At 43.4% G+C, this 26,508-nt stretch overlaps 1 protein-coding gene across 1 annotated transcript in view; it reads left to right on the top strand.

Annotated features, from left to right (window-relative positions):
- zranb3 (zinc finger, RAN-binding domain containing 3) overlaps positions 1–26,508 on the top strand; it is a 61,695-nt gene that overhangs the window by 31,491 nt on the left and 3,696 nt on the right. Inside the window, exons 13-19 of the mRNA XM_070930737.1 lie at positions 3,881–4,168; positions 8,468–8,622; positions 13,290–13,394; positions 16,007–16,149; positions 21,269–21,391; positions 24,358–24,516; positions 25,505–25,697. Coding sequence (XP_070786838.1) covers positions 3,881–4,168; positions 8,468–8,622; positions 13,290–13,394; positions 16,007–16,149; positions 21,269–21,391; positions 24,358–24,516; positions 25,505–25,697 — 1,166 coding nt within the window. The remainder of the gene's footprint in view (positions 1–3,880; positions 4,169–8,467; positions 8,623–13,289; positions 13,395–16,006; positions 16,150–21,268; positions 21,392–24,357; positions 24,517–25,504; positions 25,698–26,508) is intronic.

The following is a 26,508-nucleotide window of genomic DNA, read 5'->3' on the forward strand; positions in this document are numbered from 1 at the left end:
TGTTTGCAGCTCGGCCCATCGGAAGGGAGGATGGTGCACTTAAAACACACACAGTTCAAACAACCAGTACCTCAGCCTTTAAGCAGCACTAAAACACACATCCACACACTCACCCACACACACATTTATTTATTTTTTTATTTTTTTACAGAAATTCACCCCCCATTTCATGCTCAGCTGCAGCAGATGCTTGATAACTATTCAGCAATCACACTCTCTTCTTTGTCACAAGCGCCACTCTGCATTCACAGCAGCAGGCTGTGTCAGCGCGCTAGATGGGGAATTTAACAACCTGCTAAATTTGTAAATGACAGACTGTGCTGAAAAATAACAACTGTATTTATGGAGATATCTCTCAGCTTGGCACCGCAATCCTCAGCTCGTGGAAATGTAAGAAAATAATCAGGACAGGGCCTATAGTCTGACATGAGAGATGTTATCCCTTCCAAGAGCAACAGTTTCTCACAATGACTGTAAAGAAAGTTGTGACACTGTGTCAGAAGTTGTGTCAGTGGTATTAAGACACGCTGCAGAGAGTCACAGAATACTGACACATGACGCAGGGACATCAGGGCTTCATATTTAAAGGAAAGGAACAGAAGAAGTATCAAAGGCATATGGATTTGAGCAGCGTGGCAAAAACACAGCAAGACAGCAGCTGTAGAGGAATAATAGTCAGCGTGCAGAGGGATATTGGTTGATATCTGTTGTACGATTAGGCGCTTGTACCAGAATGGAACGGAATGAGATGCATGAAATGAGAGGGAAAAGAGATTTTTATGATTTGATGCATTGAAGCTCGATTGTGGAAAGAGAAATGGCAGGTTAGAAGCTGGCTACCAAATGTCAAAGTGACAAATTGACCCTTTGTTAAGCCCCTGTTCCCTTAGCTACTGTTGCTACGTCTATAAAGCTTTCCATTTTAGAACTGCACATGCAGTTTGCAACGACAAGTGGTAGATTTACCGCTCAAGATTCATACCAAGTTTCCTTGCAGTTAACTTTTAAAAGCAGTGAGGATGAGGACTAACCTTACCGTATCTTAGGCAACGGCTTTGGCTGGAGTTGCTGTAGTGCAAACTTCCCCCACACCAAATGAAGAGCATGACAGCAATGCTAACATTAGCCTAAACGCTAATATAGCATCTTGGTTCCCATGCAGCACGTTTTCCAGTCCTAAAGGGGAACTTTTCTAATGTAATTAGCTAATGATATGAAAGTAATGCTAGGTTGCTGCTGTACATAATAAGCTAGTTAGCTATGTGTGCCAACGCCTAACAAAGACTACATTAAAGCAGATAAACATCCATCCCGTACACCTTTGCCATTTTGTTTTTGCCTTTTGAAAGGATATAAAAAGACACCATCCTGCAAACCCTTTTATATATGGAGTATTGCTCCCGTGGACACCACTTTGTCATGTTGAGAAATCCAAAGCTGGACAGTCTTGTCGTGCCTTTATATGGTTGCTAAGCTACGATGAAACAGTTGCTGTCGGAGGAAGGGGTTTAGTGAATGGTAAATTGTGAAAGCAAGAAATTTAGGAGACATTTTGATGGGAAGCTGTGGTTGTTTTATAACTTTCAGTCTTCTTTGTTAGACTTTCTGGCGATATTGAAGATGGATTTTCCGTAGGTTGGCCCCCTTTGCTTTATCTATTCAGCCATGGTAGCCATCACTTCTCATATTCACCACAGAAAATGATATCCTGTGCGGCAGGGAGGGAGACCTACCAAATTCCAGGTGTTAAACAACAACAGCTTTCATTAATTCGGCACAAATTGAATCACTGTTGAGCTACATCGTCAGTAATCGAGAACTGTTTTTAATCAAACTGTCATGCATTATAACCGCCTTTATGTGACAGGGTTTGGCATCCGAGGTGGGTTCGTCTGAACGGTTTCCTGAAGTTGATTTAGCACCCGCAAACAACAAGACAGCTTCATGTTCAACCATTTTCGGGTTGAATGTTGAGTTCCTGTGTTTGCAGCTTTTTCAGGCCAAGAGCGTGGGCACGGTTCAGTCCTTCAGCTCTTTCACCGGTAGACCAGCAATTTGTCTCTCAGCACCTACTGTGAGAGATGTATACAGGAAGAGGGCAATTTGGTTATCTCCTGGCTCTCTACACCTCTCAGCTAGCACTCTATCCCTCTCCTGATTTTTTAGCATTTAACAACAAAGTCCAGTTGAATCTTTAACTTTGATATACAGTATCTGAAGTACTTTCCTCTTCCGCGATACTTCTTTTGTCGCAGGCTGCAGCTGTTTCGCATCCTGCAGACTGCAATAAAAGCTTTTCCTGTTTTATTCAACTACTGGAGTGTGTTATTTTTCATGTGAATCCTCATAAGCTTATGCCGCTGGCTCATGCGTAGGATCACATGCTTGTTGAATGTGTTTGTGTGTAGTAGTGTGTTTGCGTGCCTGGATTCCAGAGTCAGTTTTGGAACCTTATCAAGCCACTACAGACATAATGGGGCCCTGATTGGGGGGGAAACAAGGGGGTTGACTGGTAAAGTCGAGGCGCGGCCCTGTAGGATTTCCCTGTTAACATCTTCCTTGGTGGGGACAGCTTAACACAAATTGAGCCGTCTCGCCGCGGTCTCGCTCGGCTTGTTAGCGAAGGGGGGCAGCGGCGGGGCCAGGAGCCCGGAGACTCAGATGACATTTGAGGGAGCCGACTAGAGGCTGGCCTTTTGAAGAAACAAGCCACAGAGAGGCAGGATCACTAATTAGCCCTCTGCGTCCCCGAGCCTCACAACTTACTGTCTTGTTAGATTTCACACCTCAAGTTCAACAAATAATGTGAAAGGATATGATTTAAAATTAACTAGGGAAGTAGGGAAAATAAATTGTATAGCATTTCTCTCGAAAAAGTTCTGTTCAGACGGAAAGTGACATTTATATTTGGCAATGGATAGTTGTCTTCTTGCTTTTAGCAGCTAATCTGTCTGTCAATTTTACCTTGATAATAAACATCGGTACGACAAAAGGCTCAGTTTATGAGTGGCAGTGCCTCAGAACACGACTTAAAAGTTACATTTTAGATAATGTGTATGAATGGCAACAGCGTAATCCTTGCATCCATTAACATTTTTGTGGATTAGATTTCTGCTTGACCTTCACAGACTTACCACATTTGGTATGAATGAAAAATCACATGAATGGTTTAAGAGTGGAAGTGCAGGAGAAGCTCGAGAGCCAGTCTGCAAGGTTGCCGTAAGCCGGTGCTTTAAAGCAAGACATGCGATTGGCATTCCGTCATTTTCAGCTGTTTGAACAGTCAGGCGCCCGGCTGGAGCGCGCCTGCACAGATGCAGCAATCGCTGACAATTATTTTGTTTAGGTTTGATTGCACATGATGCAGGCGGGCAATTAACAAAACAATGTGACACAAACATAATTCATTCTCCTGGAAAATTATATTGGCTGTTTGATCCCAGAGCTGGCGAAAGGGGGGGGCAGCAGGTGTTCCATCTGCAGCTCTCTGCATCACTGCTGAAGTGCTGTTGAGCAAGAGTCTCAAGGCTAAACTGACTTTAAACTGATTTTAAAAGGATTTCTCTATGTGCACTATAAATGCTTCCATGTAAAAACCACGACATCCCAGCTTATATCCATTTTGCACAATCACATCTTTTAAAATAGTCGGTAAAGGACTTATGATAGCTAATAACACCACTAATGAGCCATATTGAATTTTACTTTCATGTCAGCAGTCATTTTGTCACACTGTCACACTCCTCAGATGATGGATATCTCGCCAGGGAATGAAAGTCTTCAATGTCTGATTACACTGTGCAACTCGGCCAATAAAGTAATCTTCATCTCTCTCTCTCTCTCGCTCTCGCTCCCGTCCTTCTTTTCTCTCCTGGCTCAGAGCCACCCAGGCCTCAGCGACCCCCCTCAACCGAGCGGGACCAGGCATGCGTTGTCCTCTCCAATTCCGTCAGCGAGCCAGAGCTCAGCCGGGGAAAAGCCCAGCCTCCAAAATCGCGCGAAGGCAAACAGAGCAAGGAGGTGGAGGAGGAGCCTCCGAAAGACAAACAGAAACTAGGAGAAGCAGAGGAGGAGGACAAGCGGCAGCTCAAAGGCAAACAATCAGCGGGAGAGCGAGGCGACAACGTCGCTGGCGGTGGCGGCTGCCTCCCCCCTGACCACACACAGGGTAATCCCACCTGCAATCTTCTCCTTTTCATATCTAGGGAAATTGGCTGGTGCCGCATTGTCACCTGCCCATATAATGCTGTTTAATATGATCACTTCAAACCAATAAGGGACTATATCTCATTCCATATGGGGCTGGGCATTATTATTCTTACAATTATTAGTATCTAGTCGGGGATATTGCCTATTTCTGCACTCAGGAAGCTGCAGGAGATATTGAGTAAAACCTTGCTAATCTCCAGAGTGCAGCTTGTTGAAACAAGAGACCTGCTTGGAGTACCAAAATACACACAAGGTTTAAGGTTCAATCACTGTCCAGTAGACACCTGATGAGCTTCTGATTGGCTGTTTTTTTTTAATAAAGTGAACTGAGGTCTAATTACATAAAAGGCACAAGTTCCCTCCCTGCACCGACTGGTCCTTGAAACACAACCTGCTTTCCCCCGTCCACTTTGGTTATATGCACACATATCTGCAAGTCTCCGAGGGATGTGAAGAAACAAATTCCCAATTACACAGTGTGTAATATTGCAAATTAAGACCTCTGCGTTCAAGTACTTGTGTCTCAAAGGGATACGCAAAGCAATAAATTGCGCTAATTACAAAGAACTAATTACACCGTGTGCAATATGAAGAGCTCTAAAAAAAAAAAAAGTTGCCAGACTAGCAGAGTCTAAGAAAAGCCTGTGACCTGGGTGTTGCCTCAGAAAAGCGTGCAGACATTTTGGGTCAGAGTTATTGAAAGATGAAACCGAGCTGGCAGCAGTTCAGGCCGGTTTTTAAAGCTTCTTTGTAGAATACTTAACATAGGAAGGAATATTGCACAAGTCATTTAGGTTTTAACAGACAAGCTATCAACCCCTATTACCCTTTAACATCCTAAGATCAGTGTGCAGCAACTTGGCAGGTCCCTTTCCTTTCAGAGCCACACACACACACACACACACACACACACGCTTTGACATCTATTAGTGGCCAGAGATTGTCGAGTGGTTAATTTCCCGTCTCTGGAGCTACCTGTGCACCGGTCTAGGATTGAATCCCACTGCAGCTTCCCCTGCAGTGCCTTCTGCTCTCTGCACCCCCCCCACCCCCTACTCTCGGGTGAAAAAATACTAAAAGGTGACCAAAAGACCTGCTTTCTTTTTTTTTTAAAAAACACCTCCATTTAGACCGACTCTAGGGGAGAGATAAAAGCTTCACTGTCGATCAGAAATGGCAGCATTAAAGACACACTGCTGGATGCCAACTTGGCCCCCCACCTCCCCTTTCAGACGTGTGCTTTTCCCTGGAGATGACTAATAAATATCTATCTGTCTTATCTCTCATCTATTTGTCTACATTTCTATCTGGCTATTTGTCTGTCCATCTTTCTGTTGTTCTTTAGCTAGCTAGCTGGCTAAATATATCTAGCCAGTCAGATATCTATCTGTCTGTCTAGCTGTCTGTCTATAGCCCCAGCTTACTAGCTAGCTAGCTATCTAGATAGACATCTGTCTGTCCATCTTTCTTTTGTAGCCGTCGATCTTTCTGTTGTCAATTTGTCTCTCTATCTCTCTGTCTCGCTGTTTGTCTGTCTGACCCATTGGTGATTAGTCAGTTTGTTAGTTACATGCCGTTGCCGGTCTGTCTCCGGCAGCGTGGGTTTAGTAGGAAGCACAGCGGTTGTCCAATAAAAGTGACCTATGGGGTCAGGATCGTTGCCTAATGATTTTCCTCTACCTGCCTGTGGTTTTAGAAGGCAAACCGCAGAGCTGTCGGCCGCCCCCACCTCTTGATTGCTCTGAGATTACCTTCCTCAGAGCACAGACAGGCAATCACTCCTCCACCACCTCTCCGTCTCCCTCTCCTCACTGTCTGTCCCTCCGTCTATCTGCATGACCCAAACGTTTAAACACGGACACACGTTCTTTTTTGGCTGTCAGTTCGAATGTTGCAGCAGCGTCAGCTTCGCCAAAACCTCTTCATACTTGAAGGGCGCAGTTCGACTCTTTTTTTTCATATCTTTTGTTTCGATCCTGCAGAAGATGAGATGACTCAGTCCAATTAGGCATTGTTTTCTTTCTCTCGCAGTAAAATAACAGATAAATCCCTTGGGGTGTTTTGAAGGCACTGTTCATACTGTGTAAGTGACAGTCTAATAAGACGGCTTTGTAAGATGAATTGCCCCCATCGTATAAATGGCCCACTTAATGCAGCTGGCGCGTTCCGCCACTGCAAACAGGGGAAGGGGCTAGGGGGGAACAAATATAGGGTGCACATTGCAGAGCTGCTGGGTTTCATTACAGAGGTAGAAGGACAGATAGATGGGATTTTGTGAAATGCTAGTGTCCTAAAAATGTTTTGGTCCTGGGTTTGTAGCGCTGCGCGATGCTCCTGTCTGGTCGTCTCGGTATTTTCAGACACAAAGTGGCCCATTCCAGCTTGAAGCCGGGGTGAGATCAGAACGGCGTGTACCAGACCCGGGGAAATTGCACCTATGAGGACGGCAAACATAAAAATGAAAGATATGGACATTGTACAGGATAGGTCAGAGAGAGGAAGGGATTTATCAGGATGATCTCTCCTTGACACAAAGAAAAGGTTTTAACAAAGTCAAGGGTTAAAAATTCACATTGCATCAAAAAATATTTGACAAATCAGTGGTGGAACATAACTATGAATTGATTTGTAAGCGTCATTGACAGTGTTATTTATCAAACAACCCACAACTGTCATTACATTTTGATTCAAAACTGCTCTCACTCGCGATGTGTTCATGTCGGACCCCATCACTCGTAATAAGAAGCTGATTGAGAAGAGGTGTTTGCAGGGCCTTTAATATCTTGCTGATATCAGTTCTAAGTAGTTGTAATATGACTTTCTATCATGTCACGATACCATGATGTTCACATTTTGCGCTCATTCAGGTCGACGACCCAAACATTGTTTGATTCTGGCCCACCTTCAGAGCATGACAGAGAGGGGCGTCTTTGCTCCGGTATGTTCCTCTGTCCCTCAACCCTCTTTAGTGTTCCAGTACAAAAGCCGATTCTTGTCCCATAAGCACCAGAGACCCGGTGCAGGTACATGGCGGTACCTGTTCAATGGAAGCACTCTTGTCGCAGACATCAGCCTGTGTCAGTATTTTCCCCCATTAGCAAGCCAAATGGACACACACACACACACACATTCTCACGAACACACACACAGACACACAGACAAGGCAGACAACTGGCCACGCGAAGTGATTTAAGGCAAGTATTATCAGAGTGTTATAGGTCATTGTCTAAATGAAGCGTGGTCGAGCAGCAGCGGTCTCATTTCCACCACCTGACCTTTTCTTGCTAGATGCTGGCAGGATGAGCGAGCTACATAGCTGACATTAATGACCTGCTCTCTCTCTCTCTCTCTCTCTCTCTCTCTCTCTCTCTCTTCTCTCTCTCCGTTTCTCTCCATCTGTGACTGTCATTTTATCTCCCTCTCTTTCGCTCTCTAGCTGCGTCTCCATCCTGTCGTACAGCAAATTCTTGAGTGAACTTGTGGGAAATAAATTGGGGAGGTTTCTGTCAAAGGAATGGGCCTTCTATGTTAGCCGCACAGTATCCCACAACTTTAAAGGGATAGTTCGGCATTTTGGATCATTTTAACATTTATTCAGATACTTAAGTTAAGACCAATAACCAGGTCCAGTTTAGAGTGTTTTATTCCATGCTCACCATTGACAAGACATTTAAAATGTTAAACTAAGCATAATTGGAGATATCAGTCATTTTTATATTTTGGCAACATTTTGGTGCTAGAAAGCCATCTTCGTCTGTGCTGCAAAATTCCTCTTCTTCTGTCCGTTCAAAACAATCTGCGTTTGCTGCTTTTCCAAACATAAAGACAGGGAAGCAGTCAGCGTTAAGACCTCCACATGTGGGCTGGTTGTTATATCAACTGGTGACAGAAAAAGCTAAATTGACTTTATCTACTCATATGAAAATGTCAAAGATAATTACTTGAACGTTTTCATTTCAGATTCTGTAATCAAATGTTTGAAAGCAATAAACCTAAATATAAGGTCGTTTTCTTTTTTTTTTCCAAACATGTACTGTATATGCATACACATTTGAATGATCTGCTACAAATGTCATATCTTCTCAATATTGCGCTCGGCGTAATGAGTCTCAGAAGCTGCAGGAGTTTAATGTCTCGGCTAGTCGCTGCATCACCAGAGGAGCAAACAGAGGCACCAATAAAGCAGCGAAAGCCAATAATGAACCAATAATAAATACTCAGCGAGATATTAGTCAGCCCTCTTCCTCTCTCCCTGCAGACCGGGGAGCAGCGGCGCGTCCGTCTCCTGCTGCTGATGCTAATGACGAAGACGAGGGCGATGATGGAGACGACGCCGGGGCCGCCCATCCCGTCTACCCGGGCCTGCAGTTGTGCGCCAGCCAGCACACAGACCGAATATATCTTTATTCCAAGGTACGGCAGCCTGTGTGAGCATATTGGATCACGGTTGGTCAAGCTCGTAAGGGGACCAGAGGTGTTTTACTAATGATTTTTTTTTTCTGGCTTCTCTTTTTTCCCGTCAATGTTGTGAAATGATGGTGCAGTCGCAGTTTAATCAATAACTCACATCCACAGTACCCTTCACTTTTCCTTTTTTTAGCAGCTGTTTGAAGATACTTAAGTGCAAACCTATCCTGTGCACCTTTAACTGTCAGGAAACAGGAGCTCTTTTTACTTAAATGAAAGTCAGAAGTGTCTGATGTAATAACTTTTATTTCAGGTCTCAAGGCAGTAAGAATAAGTAAAACTGAAAGGGCATGTAGAGTTTTGATATCCACTTGATGTTTGCTTCCTTACCAGCTTGTTCCTGCCATATTCAACTGTGAACAAAAGCACAATTAATTCCCTTTTTTGGAGTCTCATTGGGATCAAGATCTCTTTATCAAGAGAGCTGCAAACAACAATACAGTTTAAAAAAGTAAGGCATGAGAGACGTGCAGTTCATAAGTGTTTGCCAATTAGCAAACGGGACAGATGTTGGAGACAACATTAAGAAAGTCAAAGTGGAAGAATGAATGAGGATTGACAGAGCTACAAATGATTCCAGTTACAAGTTGCATGTCGACGGAAACCAACTTTAATGAACTTAGCCTTGAAAAACATGCTATAATGTCATTATAGTTTCAGCACAGCATTAAAAAAAACACTATTACTGGATAACCTTGATGCTACCAGCCCTGATTCCCTCCTCTCTATTACCAGAGGAGCAAGAGCCATTTCACGTTGTTTTTTTTCTCTTGTGTGGTAAAAGGGGAAAGCAAAGCTCTTCAAATCCATTCATATTCTCTGGTTCAATACAAATTAAAGGTTTAGGAATTACCAAAGGATTACCGATATGATTTAATAAGGATCTTCAAGCCGTCTTCCAACTTTTCCTCTTTTATCTACAGTCTGTATTTCCCAGCACTTAGGAGGGCAGTCTTCTGAACATTTTATTTAATATATTTGGTGCGCAAATGTTTTTCACCTATTTACATACATTTAAAAAGGAGCAGTGCGCCTATTTTACACATCAAGCTCAGTTTACCAGTCATGGGAAATACTACCTGTGAAAATAGCTCTATAATATATGTATAATATATTATGTGGTTCTTGAGGAGCTTTGACAAGTCTGAGAAAACAACCCTGATGATGTCATAGTGATGTCGTCAGGGTTATCTTATTATAAAAATGATAAATACTCCTTTAATATTACTGTTTTCTGTGTTCTTGACCCAAGTATGGGTCTAACAGTATGAAATAAGTGATTGCTCAAAATATAAAACAATTGTACACCTTGCTGCTCTGTTCAAATAGCGATGACCAACAATGGCTGCCGTGACGGAGCACCGCAGACCGCTGAGGGAAGAAGTGTTAGTATCAGTCATAAAGATATCCTCTAACAAGCTCCAGTCGGTTCATTTTGAAAGAGCTGACCAAGATATATAACACTAAACAACCAATCATGTTGTATTTTAAACAAAGCGCAGGGGGCTTTTGTATGAAGACTTCAGGTATTTCATTCCGATAATCAAGTAAAATGTTCTTTCTGCTTTTGTCATTGAACTTTCTGGCACTTCCTGCACCCCAGCAGACTAAGACAAACTACAGTTTAACCCGCTCTGACTCTGATTATACTCCTGTGCATTCTTGGCACTCGTCTTGAGGGCCACTTGCCAGCAGACCTCTGCATTGATCGGATTGTGATACTTAACACCCTTTTGTTTCATTCATGAGGGATCAGATCCCTTCGCCACAAACGTAGATAAGAGACAAGAGGGTTTTACATAGAGAAAGACCAAAGCGCTGAACTGAATCACCAATGGAATATCACCCTGACGGCAATAGACAAGTGTCATGCGCGCGTGGCTGAGGCGATAAGCCGCCGAGATAAATGTCCCCCGCTGTCGTTTAAATGATAAACTGTAGGAATTTGGCTGGAAAGCTGTCACATCGGGATAATCCTGGACCAGGCGTAGAATTCACACAGGGGGCCGCTCAGCGCACAATCAGAGGGAGATTTGTCACCGGGGTTTGAATGAGAAATACTGAGTGTATTAGGAATTTGATGTCCATTTTCTACACATCAAACAGTTGTTTATTCAAGGATTCAGTGTCCCTGCTCTCAGGTGGGTGGGTGGTTTGTTTCATGTCCACACCAGGAGTAGCAGATGGGCGGGGGTTTACCGCGTCAGGATGATTCAGACATGCATTATGTCGTGCTGAAGTTAGTTTGAAATCCTTTGCTGTGACTGCCCATATTTTGTGGTCCTCATTGTGTTGGCATATGTGACTACCCCCTGAAATACTAAATATAAATGATACCATAAAAATCCACAATCATCAGGGCCATATTTATAGACTATATACACCAGTGGTTCCCAACCTGGGGGTCGGGACCTCAAAAGGGGTCACAAGACAAATCTGTGGGGTCACAAGACATTTAACCACTGCTATATACAGTATCTATATCATTCTTCTATTATTCAAATGTATTTTGGTGGTAAACCACAGGACGTTCATGCTAACATTACTAATATCCAGAATAAGGGGCTTCTGTGCTCTTAACAGCAAGAAGTTCGTACATGCCAACGTTTTACACGCGGGCCTCTGTGCACTGAGGGTACAGCACAGGAAAAAAACATCCCAATGTTGATTTGTGTCTCCAATGTGTCGGCCGCCGGCAGGTATTAACCTTTAAACTGTCTCCGTTCTCCTGCGGCTCCGACAGCCTGGCCAGCCTCTTCATGTTAGATGGTCCCGGTGTTCGGCGCAATCACTGTTGTCTGAGTGAAGTTAACACTGAGTGTAAGTGGCTTCTCGGGCTTCAAATTGTCAGTAGTTAGTGCTAATGAAGCAGTAATAGCTGGGAAAATGTTCTTTATTGTGGTTATTTTTTACAATGATTATGCAGTTGCCTCCAAGCTGCGGCAGTATGATTACCCATAATAACAGCAAGGTACATTCTTGTAGGTATATGCAGTTTTTTCATATATACTCTCCACAATCCTCATTATTTTTGTTACTAATGCATGCATACTGTCACAAGAGAAGCATTATCTTCAAAGTAGTGTACATATATTAGAATAAAGGGGAGAAAACAAGAGAGATCACTAACGAGCTCCTTGGTTACCACAAGAATTACCATGGCAACCAATAAAGTGTGGACAGATTATGGAACTTGAATGTAATTGGATTCAAGTTCTGCGAGTTAGTGATTAAAAATCTCATTGCTTGCCTGAAAATACCTGTAGTTTGATACAGATTGAGCGACAGTACACAATGAAACTAATTGCAACTGGTTCTTAGGCTCCTAATCATAGAGGGACAGTTTTTGTGCTGCACTTGCTATTGTCATGCATGTTCCATACAGGGCCAACATGCCAAAACATGCTTCTGACGCTAATATTTGAGCAGACTCTTAAAGAAAAGAATATTGCAGCTCAAACATGAAAATAGACAATAATTAATGTCAAATAATTGCAATAAATTGACTTGAAAATAAGCTATTTCTGTACAAATGTATGCACTGGGAGAGGATCCAACCACACACAGTAGGATACAGACCCTATTTGACTGTATCCTGCTAGTACAGGGTAACACAGCGTAAACTTCTGCCTCTGTTAGCATGAAAAGAAATTCCTCTGTTGTAGCTAATGAGAAAACAGAAAGACACCCACTTTCTCTGACACATAAAGGAAACATTTATTTGATGGCATCAGTGAGGCTCGTTTGCAATCCATCCCTCCTCCTTGGTTTGTATCGAAGTTATATAACTACAATAATACCCTGACATTTATTCTTGTCAGGCAAGTGAAGCAACAACTCCGCTGCGTCGTCATTCACTCAGAAGCGCAGCGAGCAAGTCAACGTGCGTTGGTTGTGTTTGTTTGCTTTGGTTACGCCAGTGACTCAACAACAAATCCCACGTCTCACCAACTGTTTGGGCAGGAAAACACGAGGAGCCCGTCAGGAACCTCCAAAGAACCATGAAGGGACTGTGTGTAGCGTAGAGGTGCCACTATGCACTGGAGCACCATTTACTGCTTCAAAGAACCGCTGAGTGTGTTTCATGGATATCTCTCTCTGCCTTGTGAGTGAGAGTGACGGCATTTCAGCCAGAACTATTGTCTATTTCCTTTTGACCACATTCAACGGCAGTATTTGTGATGTTTTTGGGGCATTTGTGCATACATGACTGAAACACGTTTTTCTTTGGAACTGCTTTCTACTGAAGAAATAGTCCCTGTATAAACAGTTGACAGCGTGCTCTGTTGATTGTCTAGAGTAATGAGCACCACAAATGAAAATCCATTGACCTCCATTGTATTGGGGTGGTGGCAGATATCTCAAAGCCTGGGCAAATAAAACCAAAAGGCACCTGCCTGGCGAGATATCACAAAATTTAAGTGAAAGAAAGGTGTAATCTGGGTGGTAACGTCTCATGGACATTATTCATCATTATTAGCCAGGCCAAAGATTTTGATCATTGATATTAGTAGCTCTAGTGAGAGTGATGGTGGTATTCATGTTAGTATCAGTAGCAACAAATCTCTTCGCTTAAGGCTGTCTTCTGCCTCTCTTGTCTCCGCATCTGTTAGGACGGTACTCCGTTGAACTTGAGCTTCGTCCCTCTGGACATCAAGCTCACCAACTGGGACGACTTGCCCGAGGCCTTCAGCCGATGCCGGGAAAATCGAATGCAGGTCTGCCCTTCCCGCCAGGCTGTCTGTGTGCGTGTCTCCTGCATGTGCTTTGATATTCATGAATGTGTGTGGGTGTGCATGTGTTTCCACGAGGGAGACGTACCTACTTAATGTGTCATTACTGTAAAAACGCCTTAAAGGGGAATTCCTCTGCAGTTGGCTTTTAAAATGCGCCAATATTCCCTCCTTTTGATTGATTAGAAAGGCGAGGAAAATTCAACCTTATGACTTTCTACAATTTCTAAGATTTGTAGAAACTTCTACACGTGCTCAAGAGCGTAGCTGAAAGTTTTTTCAGCCAGTAAGCCCATAGGCTGCTTTAAGGATGGCCTTAATTTTAGACTAAGATCACTTAGTTTGATATCACAGTCGGAAGAGATATCTCCCCAATTCCACTGACCCAGTGAAGATGAGGCGCAAGGCTGGACGGGGGTTATTAAACAGATATCAGACGTGTGTGTTACTGCCATATGAGTCTAATGACGCCACTGATCATGAGAAGGAAGAGCACCGGGAGCCCGACAGATAGGGGGGAGTGGGGACTGCAGGGCCTGCAGGGATAGAGGGAGAGGAGGAGGAGGGGCTGGGGGTGATGATGGAGAGAGGAAATAAGAGAGGGGGCGGTTTGGGGGTTTGGGCAGCCGAGGAGACCGGCGGAAAAAGACAAAGTGCCGTTTTATGAGGGTCGTTAAAGGAGACGGATCATCGCCTCAAACGACCCCGCACGCCAACCGGCTAATATTAAATCCTGCAATCTGCCGTGGCAGTAACGCAGCCGCTGACAGACGCCCCGCCTGTCGCGTTGTTTATGTTGGTTTGTAAAGCGAAGGCGTGAGCTGCATCCATCCTCTGACCCATCATTTACGCCCTGTTACACTCCAATTGTCCATCAAAATCAATACTAAGCAAGCAGTTTAATGTGGGCTGCAACACGGCCTGGACGGGGAGGCAGTGGTGTGTAAACTCACCGACAATCGGCAGAACCAGAGAGAGGCTGCCCAAGCAAACCTTTCTTTAAAGAATCTAGGAGAAACTATTATAAAGCTCTATTTCATCAAAATAGGGCCTTTCAAGGGAATGAAACATAAATAAAACATTTCTGAGAGGATGATTATTAATTGTTAGGTTGCAGAGTCGACACTGTCATCCTCCCAATTCTGCGCTCATGCCTCTTATAGGATAAAGCTTATTCTTTGTTTCTTACTGTCAGCAAAAGCCATGAAAAGATGAAAAAGCAACAATGCGCCACCGCGTCTCTCTTCCCAACTTCTCTACCGACTACTCAGCTCAATAAGACCAGTACAGAACATCACCAGCCTTTTCCTTTAAGAGAGAAAAGCGTGATAAACTTTGTCTAGCTTCACAGTGATGAATCAAAGCGCTTCCCAGTTTCCACCCACACAGCGTCTGATGCCCACCTATTAACCCATCTGACCTTTGGAGAAGCCGGACACGCCATCCCACTCTCCTCCTCTGTCATGACTTTTTGACATCTGATTCGACTGCTCGACTTTCGGCTAACCTTTGACGACCTTGCAAAACAGTCGCCGTCTCAGGACGCTTCTAAAGCTCGTCCGGAGTCTTCATCTGTACCCCTGTCAGGAGTTTCCAGACAATCCGGCATATGTAGAGCAGGGTTCCCTTGATCAGTCGTGACATTACATCCGTTCCAGACTGCAGTACTCTGACCCCTGATCTCCTCCTGGGCTAAATTCAAACCTCGGCCCACTCCCAAGTGCTTCCATAGGAATATCAACCTCATATGCTGGACACATTTCTGTTGTCCAAATGAGTGAATCCAAGCAAGCTATAATTAACCCCTTTACGCCTTCTTTTGGTGTGCGCAAGCCCAAAAATCATATTGCTCAAACCTCCATTTGCATCCTCAGGTCAAGCCATATCTTTTCATCCTACTGCCCTGTGTGTATCTTTTTTCCTTTCTGTTGCTGTGTTTTACCAGCTTTTGATCTGCTGCTGTTTAACATTTGCTTTTAATAAGTAGTAAGTCCAATTTCTGTTAAAATATGCACAGTTCAACTGCTAGTTCATCAACAAAGCAAGGTTGGGTGTGAAAACTGTCTGTATAATGCATACTGAGTTTTACCTTCACTCAAATAATCATTTTGTGAGAGGGGGTATCATCTGTGGAAAAGAAACACTCCTCCAGTGTAATATACGTAGGTAAATTGCCCATTAGGCCTTGGTGCTTTGTTATTTTGCCAGTGGATTTTCTTTGAATCCTTGACTTGGCTGAAAGCACATACAGCTCTCTCTTGGTTTGATGGGTTTTATTCAGCTATCTGGAAAACTGTCTCTTTGTGTGTATTAGTGAGTGTGTGTGTGTGTGTGTGTGTGTGTGTGTGTGTGTGTGTGTGTGTGTGTGTGTGTGTGTGTGTGCTCTGCAGGTTTGGATTGTTTGTTTTCATCTCAAGTCTATTTTCAAAATTGAAAAACTAAAAAAATACTTTGCTCTTAAAAGAGGCTCCAATATCCAAACTATCAATTTGTGATGAAGATGAAGGCTGTAGCAGTTTTGGTTTAAGCTTGAAATTGAATATGAAGTGAGGTGTCGTGTGCCCCCCCCCCCCCCCCCCCCCCCCCTCCCCCTGCAGGTACTGAGGTTCGTACAGGAGTGGAGCAGCCTGGCAGCTATGAAGCAGAAACTGCTTCGACGCAGCGGCCTCCTCTTCCACAGCCCCACTTTAGGCTTGCAGCAGCTGGCCGCCACCCAACGCCCTCACTCGAGCACCAAGAGGTCAGATTCTAGCTGGAGATATGTTCTTGAAGGAAATGTGCTACTTTGACTTTCAATAACTTAGCTGTGATTAAACATTCTGGTAGTAATTGACCATTTGCTAAATCCTAGGGCAGTGATTGGTCAATCTGCCTAATACCCCTGCCTGATAACATTTAACCATTTTTTCCTAAAAAGTAGATCTTCCCCCGTTATCATTGAAAATAAATCTGTAAACTATAACAGGGGAATAAATATGTCTTCCCCTCTGAGCTGATCAGTAAGAAATCATTTGAGCTGGTGCAACCCGTTGTGCCAGTTAGTGTACATTTTAAAATGGTGGAAACAGTGAGATGAATTCGTTCCCAACATTATGTCAGAAACCGAGAGGCAACGTGGGAGATTTCACAGAGAAACAAGCAGATTTGTAAATACTAACTGCCCCAAGGCGTCATGGAAGGCTGAAAAGCATTTGTGCGTTTGTGCATGCGTGTGTGGGCGTATCAAAGGGTGTCAGCTGAGGCATAAGAGAGGATAGGATGAGCACTCTGTATGTGTACATGTGTGTTTTTTGACAAACAAGCATTGTTGCTGGCACACTAATTACAGCTGGCGTGGATAGAGGCAGGGAGAGTTTGCCAATTACAGGGTAGACTCGGGCGTTTGTGTGTGTGTGTAAGTGAGAGAGAGTGTTTCTCAACCGGGGAACGTGTTTGGGTGCATGAACCTAATCAAGGTGTGAGTAGGAGGCAATTGGCCCGGCTTGATTTGATACCTGTTTGATTTATTCACTAATCAGAACCAATCAAGCTCCAGCTTCGGCTCAGCGGGACGATCACGGCTCACCTTCGCAGCACTGAGATGCTTAGTTTTCAGCCGCTTCCAACTTAATGCACTTTGCCTGGGTTTCCAATACAGTGGATATTTTTATTTTCATCACAAGCCACTCACGGTGATTTACAGTGATTTTAGAAGAGTTAAGAGGGTTTTAATCCAGTTAGCACTGTGCCTATGTACACTTCACCAAAAAGCACAAAGTCAGAACACAGCAGCCACAGACCAGCAGTCCCCACGCCAAAAGCCTTTCCCTTCTGATGCACAGGAGCTTTTATGCACTTCCTTCCCAGGCCAGGTGCACCTCATTGACGAATCAGATGTAGCACACCTGGGCAGGGCTACAGAGGACAGAAGAGGAAACACAAACTACACAGTAATCATATACAAAATCAGTGGAAGATATTACTTGCCCGGATTGCAAGAACGAAAAAACGTTGGATTGTACAACACTGCATAAGCGGATAAAATTAAATTCGTTATATATATGTGTGTGTGTGTGTGTGTGTAGAGCGCTTTTTGGCATCACGTCATTATGGCAGCTTACATTAAAGCTTACATACAGCGATTCAGTATTGCACTTCCATAAAGATTGAACTTGAAGCAGCAGAGGCCAACATATCCTGACGTTGAGCCCCTAGAATGAGTCACACCACAACAAAAAAAAACAAAAAACACTGGATCCTACACTTCCCATTATGCAACTTTATTGCGTCTCATTAGATCCTCCCTTCCCTATAAACACCCACACTTTTCAAACTCCACACCTCCAGTTTGTAACAAAGGCTTTCTGTTTGTCTTGAGCCACTGTTTCCACAGGCTGAACTGGTCCTCTGAACTTCAGCTGCCACTTTAAAGTAATAATCGTTAAAGGTTTCAACATATCAGAGTTCATTTTTGACACTATTTATGGCCAGCATTTTTATTTGCACGTATTTGCATTCTGTAATTGCCTCTCTATATAGTAGCTTTAATTGATACTGGCGGAGTCCGCCTTTCCTGTGTAGGATTCAAGTGGCCACAGGTGTGAACCAGGACTAAAAGCTTAAAGATTATAGCTAAAAATACAGCATGTTTATAGTCCTCATAATATTATATATTATATTATATATTATATATAAAAAAATTGTGGCTCCATGTTTCTTCCTGGGTTCTTCTGAGGTGGACCATTGCAGTGCATGTCATTTCCAATAAACCAGCTGGGAATTTGTTTCGTCCGACATTGAATAGACTGCTACTGTACCATCCATGTCTCACTGAGGCCGGTGGAGGACAACAGCAATCAATCAAAGCAGCTTCAGCAGGGCCAGACTGGAGCATTAGCTCGTTAGTTTGATTTCACACAGTCGAGCAGGGTCTGGCCCCCGGAGCTGAACCGCAGGCTGGCCTGGGCGGAACCGGGCCTACTGTCTGCGGCTCTGCAGGTACACTGTCAGCAACCCACTGCCACCACAGCCTCCTGCAGCTGTGCATCAACTGGCCACCAGCACAAAACCATGTCATGATAAATGAAGGAAAACGCAGTTAACCGCTGTGTTTTGTGAGAGCTGCTACAACCTCCAACACCTTTTGTAACATGCTTAAATTTCCTGTAGCTGTCAAAACTGTAGAAAGTTATCTTAAAGTTGTAGTTTGACATTTTTGGAAATACACTTATTTGCTTTCTTGCTGAGAGTTAGATGGGAAAATTGACACCACTGCCATGTCAGTACAGGAAATATGAAGCTACCACCAACAGCCAACCAGTTACCAAGCAACCAGCGGAGACTTAATTTACTGCTCCCGGCCAAGAAATAGTCCAGCACATAACCCCCTGTAAAACCGTGAATTGACGTTTTTACACTTCAGTTTTTGTACAAATTAAATAAACAAGATGTTAAATTGATGAGCTTTAGCTGTGCTGGTTGGCAGATTTTGTTGTGGTTGGACAGAGCCAGGCTAGCTGTTTCCCCCTGCTCCCCGTCTTATGCTAAGCTAAGTTAGCCAGCTGCTAGCCTTAGCTTCTTACATGGCACGCAGACATGGAAGTGGTCAACTTCATTGTTTACATCCAAGTGTGCCAGCTTCTTCTTCTCTGCCTTTGTGGAATGTAGGAATGTGTGTTGCTGTTTGTATCTTGTGTGCACGATATAAAGAATAAAGAGACCCACTTGTATAAACATTGCTCCGCAGCACGGCTAGTGGTCGAAAACACAAATATAATGCATAAGGAAGGCGCAGAAGTCACCTTAGTATACAGAAATACTGTCCAAGCACCTAGCTGCATAAAAACACACGAACACACACACACATCCACACTCTCCCAGAAGCGCAGTTGGACTCCTGTTTAGTGTAAGGTATCTCATTTCATCCAGCCTCTGTGCTGGGACTGTTTGAAGCAAAGGAAGCTCATGTGTTTGATGGAGACTTACCTTCTTCCTCATCTCCCCTCAGCTTCCACAGAAACTTCTCCTCTTTGATGTGTCCCCCTCCTCCACTTTCTGCCTCCTGTCATCCATCTTTCCTTTACCCCCCCCCCCACCACCACCACCACCACCACCTTCTTTCCATCTCCCTCCCAAAGAAAGTATTCTGTCCAGATGGAGGTGGTGGAAATGCATTAAAATGTCCCCGCGCAGGCTGCAGGGCAGAGTAGAAATACTAAAAGCACAGTTTAACAGTGGCAACACCTTCCTGTTTAAATAGCAGGGTGTTTTAGTATCTCAGTCGGGATAGAAACACATCATGTAGCCATTGAAGTAGCATTAAATAACCTATTCATGTTCAATATTATTTAAGCCTTTGATAGGCCATGACCCCATAGGGAGAGAGATTTTGGCTGAAACATCTAATATTGTTTCTGTGAATTTTGATACTAGTGGCAACCTTTCAGGAAGATGCGAGATGCTTTTAACATTTATAAAGTCAAAATAGTTAATTCTACATATAACCACAGGCAGGTTTTACCTGTCTTTTACCATGTAGGTAGTTAAATAGTGTTGCGTTTATTTTTCGACATGTCTTACAGGTCTAGGAGCTGTTCCAATTATTGATTTTGTTTCAAAGGTGGCAGTGCTACTTTTTGTCTGCCAGCAATAAAGTTTCATCAAACTACATTCAAGAATTGACAAAACTGTCACAACAAATGTGCAACATTGATTATTAATCTACATAACAATTAGTAAATAGCTCCGTCACCATGCCATGCAATGGCTGCCTCTCTATCCTTCTTTTCTGACCTCACCCTTGTTTTTTAAAGCTGCCGTCCAAGCGGCCGATTGTTGGTTTGCAAAGTAATATAAAGTCCTTTGTTAAATGGGGACATAGTGAAGTGGCAGCTGGTTCACTTCCCAGAGTCGGCAAACATCCACTCTGCCAAAGTGTCTTTGAGCAAGACGCTGAGTCTCTACCAACTGCAGGACTGGTGTTTAGTAGCCAAGTCCGACCTCTGACCTCCCTGTAGAGGAGGAAAGAGAAAGGATAATTGCTCTGTGGGGACCATTAGAGTGTCGCATCATTCCTCTGTGGAAAGCCTTAATGTTACCTGGGGACGTTTGGTGATTGGTCACTTTTCTCTCAAGACCACAGCAATTTTCTTCCATCCAGAACAAACAAGTGCCCCCCCCCCCCTCCAACTCCTCCTCTCCTGTATTCTGTGTCAGCTCTGACATCCTGGGGTCATTTTAATCCTGTCCAGATTGACATGTGTTTCATGCAATTTTCGACTTGCACACCTAGCATCTGTATTACAAGGGCCATAAAAACCAGTGGTGGGCTAGATGGATTAGATTAGATGATTGACGATCCCTGTGGGGAAATTAGATTGCTGCAGCAGCAATAGTAATAGGATCCAGCGAGAGAAGAGGACAAATAGAATATAAGCAATGAAAGTAAGATTTTGTGCATTTAAGCACAGTTTGGTGCCAAGAAAAATATAAACGCACATCTGGCATTGCACTGAGGCAGCTTGTTGAGTTGTGCCAGTTCTGTGGGTGATGGCGTGTGAAACATGGATGTGGGTGAGTCCCAGGATCACCGCAGTCCCGACCAGATGACTGAGATTACAGATGTGCTTAAGCAACATCAATTTTCCCATCTTACCTGGTACTAATGCTGTACAGAGAGAGACAGGCTGAAGGAACCTTTTAGTTCCTGGGACTAAAAGTTCCGGGTACTTTGGTTGGAAACACGGCTTCTGAATCTTATGTTCTTGCACCTACTCCCCCATGCTCTACATATGAATCAGCTCTCTTCATCGAGCGCTCTGGTTATATAATGTCTACAAATCCTCCAGTCCTTCACTGCCCCGTTTATCCCATTTTCACAGGTACCTCAGTAAAGACGAGGTGGCCCAGGCCTCCCTGAGCAAGGCCCAGCAGGAGGGAGGCAGCGTCCGACTGGTCACCAAGGAAAACTTCGCGAAGTGGAAGTCACCACCTGCTTCAGAGAGGTAGGTTGAAGGGACAGATACGTGGGTGGATGTACAGGGCAGGAGAGGTCAAGCTGTCCTCAGGTCTTGAAACTCAAAGTTTTACACAACAGATAAGTATACAATCGTAAATGTCAGATTCAGCTCTAGATATCGCTGATAACTATGCATTTGCTGTATATTTGTTTGGTTTCTTACATCACCAACAGTTTACAGGTTTAACTGAGAGTTCATAGATCATGTCCAGTCTTGTTTGTAGTTTTTAAAGATGATGCTGTACACGAAGGTTCTCTGGCTTCCTCTTTGGGATTCAGTGTGTTTTCATTTTCCTTCCCATAGCTGTCTCCATGGAGATCTGTATTTGCCTTGTGGGAGAAGGCACAAAGACCCGCTGAGTGTGTTAGTACAGTAAATATAGACCATAATACGATCTACTGGGTGAGATGCAACGGCCAGCTCACCCCAGGAGGGAGTATCACTATGGAAACCTGCAGCAAACACACACTCTTTCTCACATGTACACAGCAACTGGTGTTCCATACAAAATGCCTGTGTGTAGTCCATGAAGTCTTAAAGGTGCCATCCAGGATTAGTGCTTTTGTACACCATGCAGCTGTGTGCAGTTAGAGGAATTAGCAAAAGCTAACATTGCTATGGAAATTGATACCTGCCGCTACAGACACATTTCAGTTGGCAACAAAAAAGTGTTGCGGTATGATACCCAGCCATAGCGGTGGGGTAAAACAGCAACACTGCCATGTGCCATAAATCACAGGTGTTTGGCTTTGATATTACTAATGTTAAAACTGAGATGCGTTGGATTTTTAGGATGCGACAAATCAAAATGTATAAAACAGAATCAGCCTCCTGATTAACAGTGAGCAAGTGCTCCATGGATTGACAGCTGGACTCACCAGTGTCAGATGTCTTTCTCTCTCGCGCGCCTTTGCTTTCTTTTGGTATAAAGCATCAGCTCGCTGGTAAACATTAGCAGGCTGTGTGCCGTTTGCTGAAAGCATGTTGCGTGATTTCCGGGGTTTGAAGTATGAGTTACCTCATGCTGCGATGTAGAGCTGCCAACACGCCCGCTTGCTTTGTGCATATATGAATTTAAATGACTTTGAAGCTAAATGTACTAAATGTAAAAGTAGGTGTAATAATTCATTTTAAATCATGTTAAAAACAGAATTATTTTTGATTTCTTTGATTTGATTGCGTTTTTTCTGGCTAATGCATTTACAGTTACGAGCAAACCATGTATTTCTGGGTTACATCTTTTTCAAAAGTACCATGTTTTCACCATATTCAGTTCGGGCACACCAGTAGAAGGTCTATTTCTGTCTCTCTTTCACCCACTAGATGTTGCTGGCACAGCATTTGTCTCTTGGTACTTCCAATTTTTTGGTATCTTCTCAACTTTGAAGCCGCAAGGTTCCTTTTTTAGAGGGTTTTTTTTTTTCTCTTCTCCATTTCAATTATTAAATCTCTCTCTCTGTAGTGCTCTGTATCTCTGGCTCTTTGTTTCTCTCCCTGTCTGTCTGAATTGTAAACCATGGGGAAAGAGAATTTAGTCCATCTGTCCCCTCCAACGTGGCTCTAGCACCCTGCTGGGACAACATGGCAAATGCCCAAAACCCGCTGTCCTCTGCCAAAAGGACAGGCATGCACATACACACACTTGAAATGGTCTGCAGATACATCACCATCATGTATATACACACAGTATGTAGACATTTCCCCCCCACACACACACACACACACACCAGCCATATGTCCATCAACACTGCATCTTCAGCACACAAAGATTTTTTCTTATTGGATGAATATATATTGAAATGTCTTGAGAGAAGCGAGCTCTACATTGAATGTGGCTGTTGGTTCACAGATTGATGTCTGTCACACCGGTCAAGGTAACTTCTCTTTGAAGTTTAGTGCACAAAGGGCTAAAAAATCTTCAGCAGCCGTGCTGCCTGAATCAAAAAGACATAAAAGAATACATTTATTCTGCGCCATTATGTGCCTTATCTTGTGACATTGAACATAGTTCAGAGTACTGCGTTTTGTCGTTTCTTGTCAAAACATTTAAGTAACTGTTCACCTTTCATCATGTTTAGAGTCATGTTAGTTACCTACGAATTGCATTGCTTAACATACTTTATGCTAAAGTGTTAGCATGTGCACTGGACAGAGCTATCATACATTTCAAATAGAGATCTATTGTTTTATTAGAAACAGGCTTATATTAGAAATAGGCTTTTAGGCCTGAATGCCACCGTTTCACAAGTATGTTTGATCACATTTTACTATGATGTCTTGTTTTCTCATGTAGTATTTTTACCCCATCCCCCCAGTGTTATTTACCTGGTCTTTATTAGTGCTGTGCAGGCCATTCTCCCAGCTTTCATTTGACATTTGGCTATTATTTAAATACTGGCTGTTATTTGAATTAGAGGGATGTTTCATCGATTTAGGTTTGCGATCTAGTCCATAAGGTTGTTGGACTTTGAGAATGGTCAAAATTGAAGCAGCAGGGGCTGAGATATCCTGACTTTTAGCACATCGTGTCTCTTATTTGACTCCCTTTCTGTTAAATGCCCTCATCTTTCAAACTCCATGCCTCCAGTTTGTAACAGATTTTCAGTCAAATATTTCAGGTTCTAAGGCCTAACTCAAGATAACCCACATGTCATCATCAAGGTTATTTTCTCAGTTCTCTCCAGGGCTACTGACACCATTATACAACTGTTCCCACAGGCTGTGTAGTACTCCTCGTGACAAGTAAACAGAACCTCATTTTATATAATTGTATTCAATAGACACTCCAAACCCTTTCGGTGCTTCAACTTTAACTGACACTTCAACTGCTTGAAGTGCTTCAACTTAAACTGCAGCTCCCATATAACATCTCATATGCAAACAAACTCAGGGGATGTTGTTGTCTTGTGAGATATTGAGTGAGATTTCTTTCTCTATCTGTGTCTCTGCAGGCAGGACAAGGAGTCCTGTAAGACAGTGGAGGAGCAGCCATCATCAGAGTCCGGCTACCTGCAGGCAGTGGACAGTGAGGGTGTCCCTCTGTGTCTGTCCTGCCAGCAGGCCTGCTCTACCACCGGTGTGGCCTGGGACACTCGGTTCTGCAGCCACAGGTATTAAACATGTACAGTGTAGAAGCTACAAACATGCAGTTTATACAGGATGCACATTAATTATCAGCATCCTTGTGCAAATGTGGGAACTCTAAGGGATAAATTGGACCTTCCCAGGTCTTGCACAAAAAAAGCTATAAAAAGTATGTAGCAGACAAATAGCAGATGCATGTAAATCTTAGCATTCCCTCCTCCGAGCACCAGATGGGTGGGGTTTACTGCAAGGGGATAATCCAGGCCGTCTTTGGTACGATGTCAATCAAAGAAAAGCATATTAAATTAACTTTCAAATAGTTTGTGTCTGCTTGTCTTCTATGCCAAAGCCCACCCATCTGGCACCTAAAAATTCAATTATAGTCAGAGCTCGTAAGATTTATTTGTGCAAAACAAACGCAAATTCACCTTGTTGCTCTACTGGCTTTGCTTTGCAGAAAGAATACTGTTTTCTGATGCCCAAAATAGATTGATAGATTCGACTGCAGCTCTTACAGTTATAATGGTCCTTTTCCTAATCCTTTCCTGTCATATTTTCACAATCAATTCATAATGACTGCATGTTCAACAGCAATATGAATTTGAATAGAATAGAAATATGCATTTGTTTTGAATGGAAAATAGGAAAACTGGTCCAGTCTCACGCTGAATAAGACCGTCAACTGAATTCTTTTAACTTGAAAAATGCGTTGCATCCTTTTAGTCTCCCTCCCCATTTAAAGTAGAAATTCAATTTCCTCAAGTGGTTTTCAAGGGCCAATTTCAGGTCAGTCAGTCAAGGTGAGATACTCCTCTTTACTTGTTATCAAACTTCACCACGGTGTTATTTTCTACAAATGATGTCGGTGCTCCTCTCAGCAGATGACTACAGTAGAAAAAATACCACAACAACGTTCTTTTGTTTATGAAAAAAAAAGGATTTCAGCTGTTAGTGTTGTAATAGTTAAGGAGTGTAGATTCCAGTTCAGATTTGTTTGTGTCTCCCCACCCATAGGTGCCAGGAGGAGTTCCAGTTGCGCTCCAGCCAGACATACATGCGCTCGCGGGTGCTGGAGGCGGAGCAGGGCATCTGTCAGCACTGCGGCCTCCACGCCCACGACCTGTTCCTGAAGGTCCACGACGCCCCGCCCTCGCAGCGCAAGGACATGCTGGAGAACACTTGGCTCGCCCAACTGTCACTCAAACAGGTCGGACCAACAGAGCAGAGGAAGCCAGTGTTTTCTGACAGATATTTCAGTGAAAGCCAGATATAAAAATATCACTCCATTTTACTGAAGTGATGAAGTTTGGAGCACGCAGTTATATTTAGACCTTTTTTTAATACAGTGCAGCAACAAGCAACCGAGTCGGCTGATGTGCGGAGAATCCCTCATCCATATCTTTCTTTTTTCCTCACAAAGTTCAACAAAGCAGGAAATAAACTTTGTCGACATGAATCTACCATTGGCTGCTAGGTAACAGTCAAACAATACGTGGTCAAATCATCATTAACACCAATGGCAGGACAAATACTTAACTTAGTATAAACTCTGATGAATAAACCATGCTAACACTCTGTGAGGTCGGGGTTTGAGCTAACTGCTAAACTAGCCTGCTAACATGGTGATGTTTAGCAGATGTAACGTTTACCATTTTTCACCATCTTAGTTTAGCGTGTTAGCATGCTAACATTTTGCAATCAGCACTAAACACAAAGTATAGCTGAGGCTGATGGGACTTGTCTTCAGAGAATCAGGTGGATTTAGATGATTTCAGGGGCTCAGGGTTCAGGTGTGATAAGGTTTGCTAACACCTTCAGCGCATTGTAAGTAAGTAACAACTTTATCCGACCTACAGTATTAAAAAAACGCTACAACATTCACATCATCTTAACATCAGTCTCCTGGTGTGAGCTAAATAACTGACAAGGAAAGCCATTTTTTTTGTCTGTGTGTTTGTGTAAGTGCAAAAATAAAAGCGCCAAGTACATCCCACCCACCTACATACACACACACACAC

This window comes from Enoplosus armatus, chromosome 24 (assembly GCF_043641665.1).
Source record: "Enoplosus armatus isolate fEnoArm2 chromosome 24, fEnoArm2.hap1, whole genome shotgun sequence".
NCBI lineage: Eukaryota > Metazoa > Chordata > Actinopteri > Centrarchiformes > Enoplosidae > Enoplosus > Enoplosus armatus.